General features: G+C 41.7%; 1 protein-coding gene across 2 annotated transcripts in view; it reads right to left on the reverse strand.

Moving 5' to 3' along the window:
- Positions 1-19,519, reverse strand: part of SGTA (small glutamine rich tetratricopeptide repeat co-chaperone alpha) — a 41,892-nt gene extending 22,373 nt beyond the window's left edge. For both annotated transcript variants that reach the window (XM_043976293.1, XM_043976292.1), the window contains exons 1-2: positions 19,399-19,519; positions 4,945-5,083 (exon numbers count right to left, since the gene is read on the reverse strand). In XM_043976293.1, the coding sequence (XP_043832228.1) occupies positions 4,945-5,044 (100 nt within the window). In that variant the 5' untranslated portion in view covers positions 5,045-5,083; positions 19,399-19,519. The remainder of the gene's footprint in view (positions 1-4,944; positions 5,084-19,398) is intronic.
- Positions 19,520-19,877: the final 358 nt, after the last annotated feature.

Genomic DNA, 19,877 nt, shown 5'->3' on the forward strand with positions numbered 1-19,877 from the left:
AAGGGCCCTTTGACATCATCTAATTCAGCCCTCCCCCCCTCCCAATTTTAGAAAAAATTGTAGGGAAGGAAAGTAACACAGCCATTCAGGGGAAGATCCAGGCTTTGAATCAAAGTCACGAGTATAAAGCTGGGGTTCTTCCCATGATACCAGCTCCTCTACAACAAATTTTCTATACAAGATAAGGTTATTATTTCACAACACCAGAAAAAGGTGAAATTTATAACTATCCTTTATGTTGAAAGGACATCAAAAGGATCCATGCATGGCTAGAACAATGTAATATGTTTGAGATTTTCTAGCATTAACAATTGCTCCTGAGTCAGCATTATCAACAATCTGAGGAGAAAGTTCAATGATGATTCAATAGAACTTAAAAAGACTGACAACTTCCTTTAACCCCTGGGTTTTGGCCATACTGGTGTTAACCAGTCTAAATAAAAGATGGATCCTAACTGCAGAGAACTCAATGAGCAATTAAAACACAAATGGTGTGTATAAGAGCACAACCACAATTTCCTGTGTACAACAAGTGACAATAACACTATTACTAAAGATCAAAAAGGAGATGAATTGCTCATATAACACTAGCAGTAAAGAGTAAAGTTCATCTGGAAGACCAAAAGAGGTCTAGAATCTCCAGGGAATTAATGGAGGAAAATATAAACAAAGGAGGCAGGCATCATGTTACCAGACCTCAGACGATTATAAAGTAGTAATCACCAAATTACTTGGTACTAATTTAGAAAAAAAATAGACTAGACGAATGGATAAGACTACATAAGCAAAAAACGGAAGCAATCAAAAACGGTTCAATGTTTGATAAACCTAAGAACATAAAACAGGACTCCCTTTTTGTCAAACTGCTGGGAAAACTCACAAGAAGTTTGGGAGAAATTCACTTTAGACCAACATGTTCTATAAACCACAATAAGCTAAAAATATATATGCAAACTGAATATGAAAGGTCAGAAAGGCACAATAAAAAAAACTTAAGAGAACCAAATCAGGTACTTTTGGGGGTGGCTAGGTGGAGCAGTGGATAAAGCACTGGCCCTGGATTCAGGAGTACCGAGTTCAAATCCGGCCTCAGATACTTGACATTTACTAGCTGTGTGACCCTGGGCAAGTCACTTAACCCCCAATGCCCCGCACAAAAAAAAAAAAAAAAAGCAGGTACTTTTCACAACTACAGCTGGGGGAGAATACTTAATAAGAAAGAAATCATAAAAGATAAAACAGAAAATTATTAATCTTTTGCATGAATAAATGAATTAAGATATAAATACTAAAGAAAAAAGTAGGAAAAATATTTGCATCAAATGTCACTGACAAAATTCCAATATAAAAATATATAGGGAACCAAAACAAATATTTAACACGAAGAACTGTACCTCAATACATAGTGGGGTCCAAGTACATGAACAGTTTTTAAAAGGAGAAACAGAATTTTAAATTAATTCTGAGGTTTTACCTCACACCATGCAAACTGGCAAAAAATGGGGAAAAAAAAGATGAAAATGTGGGAGGAGTTATGGGAAAATTATTACATTGATATACAACAGAGCTAAGAAACTATCCAATTGTTCTGAATATCAGCTTAGTATTACACAGAAAGAGGGTAGAAACTCTTCTTACCCTATGACCCAGCAAACCGAACACTAAGAGTAGAAAGAGGAAGAGGTGGAAGAAGAGGAGGAAGGCATTTATTTAATGCTTTAAAGGTTTGCAAAGCGCTTTATAAATATCATCTCATTTGATTTTCACAACCTTATGACATAGGTACTATTATTATCCTCATTTTATAGTGTGAATTAAAGGAAGACCCCAGGCCCAAAAAGAGACACCCTAAATGAAACAGTCTGATTACAGATTGGAAAGCATTTATTGTCTGAGAAAAAACTTGCAAGGGAAAGAAGATCCTGAAAGGGAGCAGAGAGGGAGAGAGTGTTCTCAGTTGCTCAAAGGGAAGTGGGAAAAGGGTGAGATGATATTATTTCTAGAGCCTTTCAAGCAGGCAATGGGGCTGAAGGGGAGGGAGATGGCTGTAGACACAATAAGCCAAGATGTTTTAGAAAGTCTGGAGCAAGATCTAGAATCTGCAGTTGCTGCTCAAGGTTCCCTGAGTTGGTCACCATGATCTTCTCAGTCCCTCAGGCTTTTCTTTTTTTTTTTTGTGAGGCAATTGGGGTTAAGTGACTTGCCTAGGGTCACACAGCTAGTAAGTGTCAAGTGTCTGAGGCCGGATTTGAACTCAGGTCCTCCTGACTCCAGGGCCGGTGCTCTATCCACTGCGCCACCTAGCTGCCCCTCCCTCAGGCTTTTCAACCTAGGAGTCATCCTGGTCCTTACTTGAACCCCATCTATCCAGTCCAAGGCCTGTCAATTTCAGTTTTGCAACATGTCTCAAATATGCTGCCCCCTTCCCTCTGTGTCTGCTTTAAGTCTCTCCCAACTCCAAACCATCCTTTTCTTCAGCCACCAAAGTCACTTAAGTGATATTATCTGACCATGTCACACCTTCCCACTCCAACTCCAATAGCTGCCCGTTGCCTCCAGAATCAAACACAAAATGCTCTGTTTGACAGGGATACAAAAAGGTGGAAAAAAGTCACAAAGCTAAGTGTAAGAGCCAGGATTTGAACTCGGGTCTTTCTGATTCCAAGACAAGCAATCTATCAATAAACATTTGCTAAGTTCCAATGTGACATCACAGTGATGCCAGTAACAGCAGTGGAGTGGGGGTGAAGTAGGGGGAAAGACGAGTTCTACTTTGGACATAACTGAGTTTAAGATGCCTACTGGACCATCCAGTTTGAGGTGTCTGAAAGGCAGCGAGAGATTCAAGATTGGAGAACAGCAGGGAGATTGAGATTGGAATGGTAGATTTGAGAATCAACAGCATAGAGGTGGTTGTTAAATCCATGGAAGCTGATGAGATCACCAAATGAAGGAAAAGAGAAGAGGAACCAGGACAGAACCCTGAGGGACACCTACAGTTATAAGGCGTAATCAGGAGAAGGATCCAGCAAAGATGCCCAAGGAGGAGAGGTGAGAGAAGTAGGAGCAGAACCAGGAGAGAGTGGTGTCCTAAAAACCTAGAGAGGACAGAATTATCAAGGAGCAGAGAGTGAGCAATAGTATCAAAGGCTGCAGAAAGCACAAGAAGAACGAGGATTGAGAAAAGGTCACTGGATTTGGCAACTAAGAGATCATTGGTAACTTTGGAGAGAACAACTTTGGTGGGATGATATGGTCAGAAGCAAGATTTTTTTTTCATTTTTTTTTTTTGGGGGGGGAGCAGGGCAGTTGGGGTTAAGTGACTTGCCCAGGGTAACACAGCTAGTAGGCTGGTGTTTTATCTACTGCACCACCTAGCTGCCCCTAGAAGCTAGATTTTAAGAAGTTAAGAAGAGAGTGAGGGGAGGGAAGGTGGAGTCACTTATTGTAGATGACCTTTTTGAGGAGTTTAGCTACAAATGGTATGAGAGATAGAATGATGATAGCTTAGAGGTGCAGAATAAAACTTTTAGACTTGACCAATGTGTAAATGTGTTCTGCTTAACTAAATATTCTTTTCTACAAGGAAAGGCTTTTATTTTCAGATGAGAGGTATGCCTGTGTGAGTTCCCACTATCACTCTTTTGTGTGTATGGGGGGGGGGATTTATAGTAATGCAAAAATAGAAAAGAATATCAAAGAACTGTCAGAAAAATACTCTGAAAAGAACAGAAGGAAGTTTAGATGACAACAAAGACAAGTAAGGCAGTGTGTTAGAACTATCATGTTCAATTTAAATATATTTCAAAAGGAAGTCAAACTGCTAAGTGACTAAAAAACAATGAAAGTTGAGGAGCACAGACAAAGAAACATAACTACTGGACTTTTGGCCAAGATGGCTGCCTGAACAGGAGGCAGACCGCCATGGAGGGCACCACCAGAAGCCTCAAATTCACACCAGACCTAAAATCATGATCAAGAAATCCAATGAGAGGGGGCGGCTAGGTGGCCCAGAGGATAAAGCACTGGCCCTAGATTCAGGAGTACCTGAGTTCAAACCCGGCCTCAGACACTTGACACTTGCTAGCTGTGTGACCCTGGACAAGTCACTTGACCCCCATTGCCCCGCCAAAAAAAAAAAAAAAAAATCCAATGAGAAACTATACTAAGTAACTTCTATCCCAGAATCAGTCTGATCCCCCAAAGCTAAAGGGGCAGGGCCTCCAGGCAAACCAGTAATCATGCCAAACAGCTTCTGTGTCAGGAGGGGGCCCAGAGCTGCGAGTTCCTCAAAGAAAGCCCCAGGCTGGTGACCTTGGCATTCAGATGAGGTCTCTTGGGTCACCAGAGTAGTTCCTGACAACTGCATTCTCCCACCCTCAAACATCCAAAGAGACCTGAGTCTAGAAGGTGGAGATAAGTACAGGAACCCAGGTAGTCACCTGGTCAAGACCAGAGGGCTGGTGACCCCCATTCAAAGATGCAGCACAAGACAGAGCCAAGAACTAAAGCTGCAGAGATGAGTGAAATCAAAGAAATCAATATAAAAAACTGCTGAAAATCTAGAGCTCCCCCAAAAGAAGAGTATCATTAAATAGTAATTGTGAGCAGGGACTCAAGAGGAAAAGGTTTAAAAAAAAATTAAATAAAAGCTCTAGGGGAAAAAATAGGAAATAAATAGCTTAGAATAGAAAGTGATAAACCTTAGCCCTCATAGGACTTGTCAAAAACTATAATAGACCAAACAAATCAAGAACTCCATGAGACAAAGAAATATTAGAACAACTGTTCTGAAGCTAATTTTGTGAGGTGCTAAACAAATGTGGTCTCCAGCAGAGACAGTCAACCCCTATAAAAAACATTAGGTATTCTTAATTCTTTCTTTTTTTTAAAGCACCCCTGAAACCATGAGATAAAAAAGTTGGAAAGGCAACAAATACTCACCTTCCAAACTCTCCTGGGCATCAGGAGAGAGGCCTCCATGATGCAGCTGGTCATGAAGAAACTGGATGATGGAATAAGCAAGGCGCTTCTTGTCCTCCATCTTTATGGCTCTGAAGAGGGATCTTGTGATTTTCAAGATCTGCGGAATAGATCAAGTGATAAAAGAATTGGTGAAAAGAAATATGATAGCTAGAATTCTTGCCATGTTTTCTCTTTGTCATTTATTGCATGTTCTCTGGCATCAGTCTAGGAGGAAGGGCCAGTCCCACACACCTTAATTTAAACTAAGACTTCTGAAAATTTGAGATATAGCTTCAAGATAAAAAATGCCCAAATACCTTTCTTCAACATGTCAAAGAAAGCCTCAGTCATTGGTCTAGCTCTGTCATCATCCAACTTCTCTAAAGATGACTACTGATGAGTAAATAGATGCATCCCTGCCATATGGGTCTGCTACAAGAGCCCTACATTCTGACTAGAGACATGTCCATAGATTGGTATTCACAAGAAACAAGTAGAATAGATGAGGTGAAAAGTAACCTTTAGTGCAGGGGTTGGTTTTACTGTATCTTTGTAACTTTAATACCTAGCACATAGTTAGTAATACAGCACTTTTCTCCTCTCTTCAATAGGGTACAGGACAGATAAATGGTACAGTGGATATAACATTTGGCCTGGAGTCAGAAAGACCAGAGTTCAAATCCAGCCTCAGACACACTAGCAGGTCACTGACCCTGGGCAAGTCACTTAACATCTGCTTAGGTTCCTTAACTATAAAAATGGGGCCTAGCTGTGGGACCCTAAGCAAGTCACTTAACCCCAATTGCCTCACCCAAAATAATAATAATAATAATAAATGACCTTTCTCCTCTTTTCAAACCTCCCAATTTCTGTTCAAATAGATGTTGATTGAATTGGGCACCACCATGACTCAAACTCAATCTGAGTGAGTCATCTATGACTCCTTCCTTTCTCTCATCCCCAAAAGCAATCAAGTGCCAAGTCCTGTGGCTTCCACTTCTAACGTCCAACATTGCTGGCTTCTTTCATCTTTCTACCCATATGAAAACTACCATCACTTCCAGCTTGGACTATTGTAACAGCCTCCTTACTGGTCTCCCTGCTTCTAGCTAGTTTCTCTCCTTTCCAATACATCCTCCAGGGAGCTGTCCCAGTAATCTGAAGACACAGACCTTGATCACATCATTGCCTTGCTCAATAACCTTCAGCAGCTCTGTACTGCATTTAGGAAAGAACATAAACTTCTCACTCTGGTATTTAAAACCCTCCAGTCTGAGCACAGCCTACTTTTCTAGACTTACTTCATGTTACTGTCCTTGATGAAGACTATATTCCAGTCCAGCAACTGACTTCTAGGAACTGAACATGTCATTTTTTGTCTGTGTGCATTCACACAACCCATATCTAGAGCCTAAAAAAAAATTCTATTTCCTTGTCTCCACATCCCAAAGTCTTTATTCTCACTCAAAATGACTTAGATACCATTTCTTCCATGATCTCTTCCCTAATTCTCCCAGTTAGTCTCCTCTCTCCATAAATTATCTTGTATTTAATTCAAATTGTACACCATACCCCCCTCCCCAGAAGAATATAAATTCCTTAAAGGCAAGCACTGTCTTGTTTTTTTGTCTTTGTATCTGAAAGATCCAACAAAGTGACATGTACATATTAGGAACTGAACAGATATTTATCAAATTAAATTGATAATGGTACAGAAGAGTTCCAGGGAACTCATGATAGAAGAGGATCTCCAAATCCAAGGGAAAAAAAAAAAAGAACTGTGGAGTATAGATGCTGAATGAACCATACTATTTCTTTTGTTTTTGGTTCTGTTGTTTTTTCTATTATGAGGTTTTTCATCAGTGCTCTGATTTTTCTCTTATAACATGACTAATGCAGAAATAGGATTAATGTTATTGTGTGTGTGTATATATATATATATATACATATATATATATATATATATATATATATATATATATATATATAAAACCTATATCAGATTACCTGCTGTCTAAGGGAGGGGGGAGGGAGGGAGAAAAATCTGAAATTGGAAAGCCTGTATAAACAAAAGTTTACATGTAACAGGAAAAAAATAAAATACTTTATTAATTAAAAAAATTAAATTGATAACTGCTTACATTTATACAGTACTGAGGTTGGAAAATTGCTTTGAAATGCATTCAGTCATTCAGTATACAATTCAGCATCCCAAAATGAAATACTATGTTATGTGATGGGAAAGAGAGGAATTGATAACCCCATTTACAGATGGGAAAATGGAGGACCCAGGAAGTTAAGCAACTGCCAGAAGTCAAAGAGCTGGGACAAGAACCCAGCATCCTGACATATTGGACAGATCGTCCTGGGCTGAATGGGAATCAGGAAACCTACATTCTAGTCCTGGCTTTGTCATTAATTACCAGTATAACCTAGAGCAAGGCACTTTACCTCAATTTCCTCAGATAGAAAAAGGAGAGGGGAGAGGGAAACATTATAGTAGAGCGAGGTGATCACCTAAACTTCTTTCCAGCTCTGAAATTCTATACATAAACCCAGGACTTTCTATACTATAACAGGCTGCTTCATAGTGTTTCTTCTAGGGGCAACTCCACTACCTATATCTTAGGATTGTTGTTATGCTTGATGCCTCTGGATAAAAATGCTTTCTGAGGGACAATTTAATATAGAATCTACTGTATTCAAAAGGGCACAATTCCTGAGGGCTTCTACAAAGTCCTTGCTGATATTATAAGGATAAAGTTTTATAATAATCTGAGACTGGGATTATGGAATGGGCCAAACAAATTGTGGTAGTACAGGAATGTCATGGAATATTACTGTTCTTTAAGAAATATCACACATGGGGCAGAGCTAGGTCAAACAGGAGATATAGCACTGGCCCTGGATTCAGGAGGACCTGAGTTCAAATCAGGCATCAGACACTTGACACTAGCTATGTGACCCTGGGCAAGTCACTTAACCCTCATTGCCCCCTCACCCCCCAAAAAGAAATGGCAAACATAATAAACACAGAGAAATATGGCAAGATCTATGAGAACTGATTAAGAATGAAGCAGAGACCAGTCCCAGGAAAACCTCACCAGAGAAAGAGACCCCCCCCCCACCAAGAGCCTCTGAATCAGCTGCAGCAGCAGTGTCGTCTGGAACTAAGCTCACAGTCTGGTGAGAGGGCTGAGCCCTTGGCAGGGGGGAGATTACAGGGGTCGATGCTGGTGCTGAGGCAGAACTTGGGTTTTTCACTCCTGCTGGGAACCAGGAGGTAGGCTTGAGTAGCAGTGGCCCAGGTGGGGGAGGGGCACAAAGCTCCTTGGAGCTGACAACCACAGCACACAAAGTTGGTTGATTGGCAAGTTGGTCTGAGGTCATCTACAGACCAGGGAACAGGACAAGCCAGTGAAAAACCTGCTCCTCCTTAAATCATACCACCTGGGACCTTCTGAAGCTTGGGATAGTACAGCCTGGAAACAGCACCCCACTTTAAGGAGCTAAAAGTCAAGTAAAAGAAAAGCAAACTCAGCAGACACTGAAAGGTGAGAACCATAGAAAGTTTCTTTAGTGACAAGGAAGACTGAGGTGCACCCTCAGAGGAAGGTGTCAACGTCAGGGCCCCTATATCTAAAGCTTCCAATAAAAATATAAATTGGTCTCAGGCCACAGAGGTGCTCAAAAAGGACTTTGAAGATAAAGTTAGAGGTAGAGGAAAAAAATGGTAAGAGAAATGAGGGTAATACAGGAAAGACATGAGAAAAGTCAACAGCATGAAAAGCCAAATTGACCAAATGGAAAAGGAGGTACAAAAGCTCTCTGAAAAAAATAATTGCCTAAGAAATAGTATTGAACAAATGGAAGCTAGTGAGTGACTTTATGAGAAACCAAGACACAATAAAGCAAATCCAAATGAATAAAAAATAGAGGGCAATGTGAAATATTTCTTGGAAAAACTGCTGACTTGGAAAATAGATCCAGGAGAGATAATTTGAAAATTTTTGAAAATTATTGGTCTACTTGAAAACTATGATCAAGGAAAGAGCTTAGACATCATCTTCCAAGATATTCTCAGAGAAAATTGCCCTGATATTCTAGAAGCAGAAGGTAAAATAGAAATTGAAAGAATCTACTGATTGTCTCCTGAAAGAGATCCCAAATGGAAAACTCCTAGGAATTTATAGCCAAATTCCAGAGCTCTCAGGTCAAGGAGAAAATATTGCAAGCTGCCAAAAAGAAAGAATTCAAGTACTGTGGAGCCCCAGTCAGGATAGCGCAAAGATCTAGCAGCTTCTACATTAAAGGACCAGAGGGCATGGAATATGATATTCCAGAGGGCAAAGGAATTGGGAATACAATCAAGAATCACACATCCAGCGAAACTTATGGTAATCTTTCAGAGGAAAAACTGGGACTTCAGTGAAAAAGAGGACTTTCAGGTTTTCATGATGAAAAGACCTGAACTGAATGGTAAATTTGACTTTCAAATATAAGACCTTAGAGAACCATAAAAAATTTGAGTTGGGGGACATACCTGGGATCCTGCAGTGGGTAACTGTTTTGTGTCTGAGGAAGGGTTTTAGCGGGGATCCCCCTGGGTCCAGGGTAGATGCTTTGTCTACTGTGTCACCTAGCTGTCCATGATGACATCTTTAGGGTTAAATTGAGGGGTGAGGGGGATGGCACTGGGGGAGGGGGAAGAGCAGAGGTAGCATGGGGTGAAATCCCACATGAAAGAAACAGGAAAGGGCTTCTGGAGTGGGAAAAGAGATGGGGGAGGAGCAGGGCAGCAAATGAATTTTACTCTCATCAGAATAGGCTCAAAGACCTTAAATCCATCAGAGTTGCCACACCCAATTAGGTGGAGTAATCTATTTAATCAGGGCAGCCTAACACATCAGAATTGGCTCAAGGAGGGAATAACAGACACACTCGATTGGGTGGAGTAATCTGTCTAACCCTGAAGGAAAATAGGAGGGGAAGGGGATAAAGGGAGAGGGGCAAAAGAAGGGAGGGCAGATTGGGGGAGGGGACAGACAGAAGCAAATCCTTTTTGAAGAGGGATAGGGTTAAAGAAGATAGATAATAGAGTCAATATCATGGGGAAGGCAATAGGAAGGAGGGAAACAGTTAATAATAATCATGAAAAAGAGAAAGGGAGGAAATATTATACAAAAAAATTTATAGCAACTCTTTGTGGTGGCTAAGAATTGGGAATCAAGACAGTGTCCATCAATTGAGGAATGACTGAAGAAGCTGTGGTATATAATTGTAGTGGAATGGTATTGTGCCATAGGAAATGACAAACAGGATGATACCAGAAAAACCTGGACTCATAAGAACTGATGTATAGTGAAGTGAACAGAACTGGGAGGACATTGTGCATAGTGACAGCAGTATTGTTAAATGAGCAATTGTGAATGACTTAAGTCCTCTCAGCAATACAAAGATCTAAGACAATCCCAAGGGACTAAGCATACTATCCACCCTCATAGAAAGAACTGATAAAAAGAGCACTTGTGGATTGTACATATATAACCTGGTTGATGTCTTGTGGAGGGGGGAGGAAGAAAAATTTGGAATTCTAAACCTTGTGAAAATGAATGTTGAAAACTACTTTAGGGGCAGTTACGTGGAGCAGTGCATAGAGCACCAGCCCTGGAGTCAGGAGGACCTGAGTTCAAATCCGGCCTCAGACACTTGACACTTACTAGCTGTGTGACCCTTGGCAAGTCACTTAACCCCAATTGCCTCACAAAAAAAAAAAAGAAAAAAAAAAGAAAGAAAATTACCTTTACATGTAACTGGAAAAAATAAAATAAATGTTTGTTGCAAAGGAAAAATAAAAAAGAATGAAGCAAAGACAAGAAAACCATATACATCATGGCTGATACAATAATGCAAAGACCACAATAAAAAAATCAAATATGAATGTTACAAAATTACAAGGATGACTTAGAAGAGATATGGTTGGAAGCCACACACCCCATCCTTTGCAAAGGTTGGATGTCCCAAGTGTAATACATTGCAAGTGTTTTCAGACTTTTTCAATGTATCGATCAGTTTTGCTGGTTTTTCTTTTCCTTTTTGTTTTTTAAAAAATTGTCATTTGAGAAAGGGAGACAATTACTCAATGAAATGTGGGGATTTATAAAAAAGATTTCAATAAAAACTTATTTTTAAAAACAGGGTCTTGATTTTTATAAATAAGACATACATACTAATAAGTATCTTTTTTTTTTTAATGGAGACAAAAAAAAAGTGAATGGAGACATAGTGGAAAGCATAGAACTTGAGATTCATAAGAGACCTGGGCTTGCTTCTGATAATATGTGCTAGTTATGTAACCATGGGCAAGTTAGTTAACCTTGAAGCAGCTGAGTTTCCTCATTTGGAAAATGGGGATAATAGCTATAGGACCTATCTCACTGGATCTTTGCAGGGATGAGGTATGGAAAACACTTTTTGACCCTTGGAGCACTGTATAAATGCTATTATTTTATAAAAGCTTGTTTATACCAAATAGAAACTTTGTACACAGAAAAGAAGTCTTTTGATATAGCTGACACATCAGCCAAAACTATGTTACTGGACACTCCTCAAGAGGCTTATATTACTGTGAATTTTCCAAGATAACAAGACAGAATCCCGGCTATACTGTGTCAAAGCTTTACACCAGCTGAGCTGCCAAAGCAGCACCAGGCCATTTGGCACTTCAAACAGGAGAGGTTGAATATGAGATGACTTATATCCTCTCTACTACTATCCCAATACTAAGTAGAATAAAGGTCAAGAGGACTCAGAGTATTAAATGTTTTATGAGCAATAGTAACTGGGAAAAGTTTAATTCAATTCAATTTATAACTGTGTTAAATGCTTGCTTTAGATACTATTTTTTGTGGTCGCCAAATTGTGTTTGCTAAATTATTGGGAGGCTAAATAGAGTTTTTCTAAAATATTTCTCTCACTATCTCTCTATGTATATATGTGTGTGTGTGTATGGATATTTGTAGAATCATGGCTATTGCACATGTTTTGGTAGTAATCATTTATTATTAACTTAATATTAAATATTAGAAGAGTATTGACTGTGTGGTATTTAACACAAGCAGAAAAATTCCCAGCACCATATCATCTCTAAGAAAGAGAGCACGTAGGGGTAGCTAAATGGTGCAGTGGATAGAGTACCGGCCCTGGAGTCAGGACTATCTGAGTTCAAATCCGGCCTCAAGACACTTAACACTTACGAGCTGTGTGACCCTGGGCAAGTCACTTAGCCCCAATTACCTCACTTTAAAAAAAATACTACCCACTAGAAAGAGAGCAGGTGTCCTAACAGTCTACCCTGTCCTAAGGAGAAAACACTGACTAACTGACTGCCTTCCCAACCAAGGATCCAATCCAAGATGGTGTCAACCAGGAGCTTTGGCTTTTATCCTCTTTTGATAGAGGCAGGTCATTACACACTAATCAAAGCTAATTGGCTAGCATCATTCAATTCCATTGGTTGACATGATCTGAGGGTGGTCCATATTAAAATGAGCTGTACCCTGATAACATCAGGGCCTAATGGGGGAGACCCCTTGAGGGGCAAAGGCAATTTCAGACAGATGTGGTATAATCTCATTGGTACACTGAACTAGACACAGAGAATCTATCTCCATTCCTTGAATCTGCCCTGAACATGAGATTAAACCCTTGAAAGAGATTAGAACTTTCTCAAGAACTGGGCTTTTCTGAAGGGGGGGGGGTGAGGGGGAAGAAAGAGAAAGGGTCCCCCCAAGAAATCCATTAATAATTATTTTCTCACAATACAAGGTATCATGCTAGGGATGGGGACTACAAAGACAAAAATGAAAAATTCCCTCAAGAAATTCAGATCCCACTGGGTAAGGGCATTACCATACACAGAAGTAAAATACAAGCTAGGGAATAGAATGGGAAAAGGAAAGATTAGACTAAAATATTCTAGAAATATCTGAGGGAGAGAGCAAAAGAGAAAGCAGAAAAGTATGGTGATACTTAGTGCAAGAGGGACCCCTACTGCCTCTAAATAAAATTCCAACTCAAAGTGGTGACACATATCTTTTCCAGTTTTTTATCTCACTGAAGCAAAAGTCTTTGTTGCAGGAGCAGCTAGGTGGCGCAGTGGATAGAGCACCAGCCCTGGATTCAGAAGGACCTGAGTTCAATTCTGGCCTCAAACACTTAACACTTATTAGCTGTGTGACCCTAGGCAAGTCACTTAACCCCAATTGCCTCACCAAAAAAAAAAAAGTCTTTGTTGCTCTTGTTCAGTCATTCAGTACCATCTGACTCTGTGACCCCAAGGACCACAGCACACCAGGCCCTTCTGCCTTCCACTATCTCCCAAAGTCTGTCCAAACTCACGTTCATTGTCTCTATGACACTGTCTATCCATCTCATCTTCTGCCATCTGCTTCTCCCTTTGCCTTCAAACTTTCCCAACACCAAGCTCTTTGCCAATGAGCCCTGTCTTCTCATTGAGTGGCCAAAGTAGTGATGCTTCAGCTTCAGTACCTACCCTTCCAATGAGTAGGCTGAATGAATTTCTAAGTATTTGATCTCCTTTCTGTCCAAGTTTTCAAGTTTTCTCCAGCACCACAATTCGAAAACATCAACTCGGCAGTGCTCAGCTTTCCTTATCGCCCAAATCTCAGTCAGCCATATGGTACTACTACTGGAAAAATCATAGCTTTCACTATATGGACTTTGGTTGGCAAGGTGGTGTTTCTGCTTTTTAGTATGCTGTTTGGATTTGCCACAGCTTTCCTTCCAAGGAGCAAGTGTCATTTAATTTCATGGCTGCAGTCACCAACCACAGTGATCTTTGAGCCCCCAAGAACATAAAACCTGACACTGATTCCACTTCTCCCTCTATTTGCCAGGAAGTGATGGAACTAGTTGTCATGATCTCAGATTTTTTTAATGTTAAGCTCCAAGTCAGCATTTACACTCTCCTCTTTCACCCTTATCTAGAAACTTCTTAATTCCTTTTCACTTTCTGCCATCAGAGTGGTATCATCTGCATATGTGAAATGGTTGATATTTCTCCCAGCAACCTTAATTCCAGCTTTTGATTCATCCAGCCTCACATTTCGCATGATGCACTCTGTATGTAGGTTAAATAAAGTGACAATACCCAGCCTTTGTTGTATTTCTTTCTCAATTTTAGACCAATCAGTTGTTCCAGGTTTGGGTCTAAATGTTGCTTCCTAACCTGCATACAGGTTCCTCAGGAGACAAGTAAGGTGATCTGGTCTTCCCATATCTGAGGACTTGCCACATTTTGTTGTGATTCACAGTCAAAGGCTCTAGTGTAATCAATGAGGCTGAAGTAGATGTTTTTCTGGAACTCCCTTGCTAGAATTCTCCATAATCCAGGAAATATTGGCAATTTGGTCTTTAGTTCCTCTGCCTCCGAAAATCAGCCTGCACTTCTGGTTCACATATTACTGAAGCCTAGCTTGCAGAATCTTAAGCATAACCTTACTGGTGTATGAGATGAGCACAATTTTAACATTCTTTAGCACTGCCCTTCTTTCGGACTGTTGAGTTTTTCAAAGTTGCTGGTATATTGAGGGTGGCACTTTAACAGCATCATCTTTTAGGATTTTAAATAACTCAGCTGAAATTCTTTCACCTCCACTAGCCTTGTTAGCAATGCTTTCTAAGCCCCACTTGACTTCATTCTCCAGAATGAAGATCAGTAACAATACCATTGAGGTTATCTCATGTTAAGTCCTTTTTTGTATAAATTCTTCTTGTATATTCTTACTACCTCTTCTTCTTCTTCTTCTTTTTTTTAGTGAGGCAATTGGGGTTAAGCGACTTGCCCAGGGTCACACAGCTAGTAAATGTTAAGTGTCTGAGGCCAGATTTTAACTCAGGTACTCCTGACTCCAGGGCCGGTGCTCTATCCACTGCACCACCTAGCTGCCCCTGCCACCTCTTCTTAATCTCTTTCTTCTACTTCTGTTAAGGAACATTCTAGTTCTCTCTAATCAATTCACTCTCCCACCCACCATAGCAGCTCACCTCTCCTCAAACTTCCCACAAAACTCCCTTCTCCCAACCTCTCTGCTGAGCATCTCAACTCATATATGCTTCATCGAAAAAGTTGAGGTCAAAAAAAAAAAGTTGAGGCCATTCAGGAAAGCTCAATCTTCTGTCTCATCTCAAATTACTTCAAATCTAATGGAAAGGATAGGTGTGGCTAAGAAATGGAGTCACTCAGAGAACTAGAGCAAAGGGTCATACTGGAAGGGAAGGGGCAGCTGGCAGGGGGAAGAGTTATATGAACATTTTTTTTTTTATCTTTTGTGACTGTATTTCAATATAATTGTTGTTTCTTCTACAAAATGTTTTTCTGAGAAGGGGCCCATGCCTTCGCCAGAAGCCAAAGCAAGCTGTGACACCAAAACAGGTTAAGAACACCCAAACTGGACCGTGGAATAGGAGAAAAACAGTTCAAGTATTAGACTGGTATTCATGAAGGCCTCTTTTTCACTGGGTGGATCCTTTATGAAAAGACATGGACAAATATTGTGTGGAACAAAGAGGCATGAATTGCAAAAAGCCATGAGTGCCTACATTGGCTAAATCACAAATCCATGAATTCCATTTATAAACAGGAACAAGAGATTGCAAAGGAGCTGTATAAAATCAGCCTTCCTAAAAAGAGGACTTGAGCACTTTAAACATCTACGGTGTCAGTCACATGATGACCAGACAAGTAACCTCTCTTGCTCTCCCTTGACAACCAAGTATATCTCTCCTAATCTCACTACCATTAACATGTTCATTCCAGAGGTCTTTTTTTTAAAAGAGGAATTAATGTTAGTTCCTAGAAAGGTATTTTATAGAGCTGGAAAGTACCTTAGAGAGTTCATCCAGTTCAATTTCCTTTATTTTACAGATAAGGAAACCTGAGACTCAAAGAGTGGAATTGATGGTTAACGATATACCATAAATTAGTGAGAGGTGGCATCTGAACCAAGTTCTCCTCACCTATAAAGACCCTTTTCCATCCCACTAGGTTTGCCTTCCCCTGTGAGCTCTTTTTTTTAACTTTTTTTTCTTTCTTTCTTTCTTTTTTTTGTGTGTGAGGCAATTGGGGTTAAGTGACTTGCCCAGGGTCACACAGCTAGTAAGTGTTAAGTGTCTGAGGCTGGATTTGAACTCAGGTACTCCTGACTCCAGGGCCGGTGCTCTATCCACTGCGCCATCTAGCTGCCCCACTGTGAGATCTTTAAAGTACAATTTCTAACAGTCAAATTTTTGGCCACTGCTAGTTTTAAAAAGTGGGGTGAAGGGGAGTACTTTCAAGGAAAGTCCTTAAGATACATATTATTTGTACGCTACATGTCTTCCATATGTTTATATATATGCTATTATTTCCATTTACTCTATGTTTACCTGAACTCTGACTCTTCTTCAACATTAAGTCAATGCTCTGCAACATAGCAGATGCATTTTTAAATATCTGCCAGCAATTTTCAAATGCCTTCAACAGTTCCCATAAAGCATTGCAATTAGTCAAACAGGAGAGCACAGTGTAGACAATTCTACCAGAAACATGCACTAAAAATCAAAAAGTTCTTTAAAGTTTGTGAACCTTTTTGTTTCTCTTAATATATGAAAGCTTTCAACCCAAGAACATGACATTTAAAAGGTTATGGTAAAAATTTATCAGACAAATTGTTGTTCTTGAAATTCTAGAGAAGGAAGAGCTTTTGGAGATTTTCAATTTGGCGACTGCAACTTACAAATGAAGAAACCAGTTTTGCTCAAAGTCAGCTAGGGCAAAGTCAAACAGCTAGGGCAGAAGCTGGACTACAGTTCAGGTCTCTTAATGTCCAGGAGAAGGCTTCGCACCTTTGGAAGAGAATTAGCTCAAGGATTATTACCCTCCATTTTTCAGGTGAGGAAACTGAAATTTACTTTCCCACATTCAGACAGCTGGAAGAGGCCAAATCAGCACTCAATCTCACATGTCCTGGCTCCTACTCTATGCTGCTATACAGACTACTAAGAGGAAGGAAGCAGGAGATAACAAAGTAGACTGGAGAACTACTGGGATCAACTGGTTTGGGGATGGAGTCAAGAGCTATATTTGGACTCAGAAGACCTGAATTCAAATCCTGATACTCAGCAGCCTTCGTGGCCTCAATTTAACCATTTGAAAAATGAGAGGGTTCAACTAGATCTCTAAAGGTTCTAAATCTATGATATTCCATGATCTCTAAGAGCTTCTGTTACTTTAAAGTTTTGTTATAACTCCATGAGAACATAATTTTACTCATTTTAAAAACCACAACAGGTATGAATGACTCGGGGATACAACTGATGACTGTGGAAAGCATGGTCAGCACTCACAGCTGAATTCCAGGCCCTTCTCCTTTCTCTCTAATCACAGGGAGCAGTTAGGTGGTTTCAGTGGCTACAGCACTGACCCTAGAAGCAGGAGGACCTGAGTTCAAATCTCACCTGAGACACTTACTAAGCTGTGTGACCCTGGGCAAGTCACTTAACCCTGTTTGCCTTAAACATCCATATATCTTGCCCCTGGACCAGATGGCTCTGGAGAAAAAAGTGAGGCTGGTGACCTTGCAAAGCCCTCCCTCACTTAAATTCAATTCACAGCAAGTCATCACCTCGATGTCATGGCCCTCTTTAAGAAAGGACAAACAACAATAGGTTCGGGACACTGAGCATGAACATTACCCAGGTGGCCCACACTGTCCCACATACCTCTGAGTAGCTCAGAGGGAAAGGCACCCCTTTAAATCACACATTGTTATTGTTACAATTTAACTTTTGTCCTTCCTGAAATTGTCAGTACTTTGACAGAGGGAATCTTATCAATGTTCTTTTTATTTCCACAACATGATGCAGTAGAAAGAGTAGTGGATTTATAACTACAGGACCTGTAACATCAAGCTCTGAAACATACTAGCAATGTGGGCTTCAGCAAGTGCCATCACCCTTTCTGGGCTTCAATGTCCTCATCTGCATAATGAGGGGAATGAATCTGGTGATGCGTTAAGGTTCCTTCCAGGCTTAAAACCTACAATCCTATCATCTGGCCATTGTAAAGAGCCCAATGAAGGCTTGTTAAATTGAAGGAATAGGTATTCCTAGAAAGCTAGTGGCCCTGGGATCAGGAGAATCTGAGTTCAAATCAAATTAGCTGTGTGACCCTGAGCAAGTCACTTAACTCTGATCGATTTTTTTTTAAAGGAGTACTATTCCTGTTTCTGGTGGAAACAAACCAATGTCTCTTCTATGCCTGTCCTTTAACCAGTCAAAAAGCTCAAAAGGGCAGCAAAACCTGCCGACTAAAAAGACTTCCATCCCACTTCGACCTTTCTTGACTTCTGCCTCCTCTATCATCAATTCTCAGTCATCAGTCCTAAGTCCCACAGCTGCCCTAAATGAACAGCACACGGTTTTTTGTTTTAGGCAGTGCAGTAGTTGTGTTAGAAATAGTGGACTTGGAGCTAAAACAGCTTTTGAGGTCTGGCTCTGCCACTTACCGGCTAAGTGACCCCTGGTAACACACTTCATGTCTCTGAGTCCTCATGTGCCCAATGGGGCAGTCATGCCCTCCTACCTCACAGGGGTGATGTGAGCATCCGATGAGATAATACACCGGTGCAGGGCCTTCAAAGCCCGGCACTAATGTCAGAGATCATGAGTTCCCGTCCAAAACGATTAAGACCATCTGGGGGCGGGATTTTTTTTTTTAATTCGGAGAGCCCAAGATGGAAAGAGACCTAAAACTTAGGTCTAAGTGCTGGAGGCCAAACACTTAACAGCCGCATGACCTTGGGCAAGTCCCTAGCCCTCCCTGTGACTCAGTTTCAAGTACCCCCTATGAAGGATAGTTCTGGCACCTCACAGGAGGGGGAGTGGTGAGTGCAATGGCAAAACCTCTGTACTGGGGTTTCGAGGCCCCAGGTTCCCTCCTCCTGGGGGAACCCTGGACAAGTCTCAGCCTCTCTGGGCCTCAGTCTCCTCTGCTGTAAAAGGGAGTTGTCCTGGGGGTCCCTGAGGTGCCTTTCACTGTTTAAGGAAGGCGATCCGTGAGCTGACGAAAGGGGAGAGCCGAGCCCTGCCGGCTCTCCCCTGCCCCCGCCGCTCCGGGGGCGCCGACCCTTGCCCTCCTGCAGAGGCTGCGGCTTCTTCACAGCCGGCCGCCCAAGGAGCCGGAGCCTGGGCCGGGGCCTCCCTCCCACCGCCCGCTAGCTCGCCTCGGGGAGCCAGCCAGAGCGGACGCGCCAGGGAGAGCAGGCAGAGGCGCAGAGCTCCGGGACCCACAGCTGAGGAGGAAAGGAAGGGCGTCGCGGCCTCCCTCCCCTCGGCCCCTCGGCGGCTGCCGGCACCGCAGCCGCCACTCACCTTAGCAAGCTGCCGAGCCCCAGACTCCGCTCCGCCACCGCTGCGCCTGCGCCCACGCCTGCGCACCTCGCTGGCCGTCCCGCCTCTTCCTCTCTGCCATGGCAATGGCGGGGAGGCAGGGCCCGGCTCCGCCCCCTAGCTGTTCTCGCGAGCCTCAGCCGAATGACCTGCAGAGCAGGCGCGGATGACGACGGGCCCTATATTAGACGTAGAGAAGGCCGGGGCTGTTGTAGTTTAGGATGTGTTACTATTGACCCACCAGAAGTGGGCAGCCTGCCATTGGAGTCTCGGTTTTATGCTCTACGGTTTATCGGCCATAGAGAGGAGAAGCGAAGTGTTGCATTGTGGGACGGAAGGGGACGCCATCCTCGCCTCTTTCCTCTCCCCACCCGTCTTTTTTCCCCCAAAGAATGATCTCATTCTCTCTATCATTCTGTGACGAACTCAGTCACGTGCATCTGCTCCCGTGGGCCCGGGGC

The sequence above is a fragment of the Dromiciops gliroides genome, chromosome 1, assembly GCF_019393635.1.
Source record: "Dromiciops gliroides isolate mDroGli1 chromosome 1, mDroGli1.pri, whole genome shotgun sequence".
NCBI classification, from domain to species: Eukaryota; Metazoa; Chordata; class Mammalia; order Microbiotheria; family Microbiotheriidae; genus Dromiciops; species Dromiciops gliroides.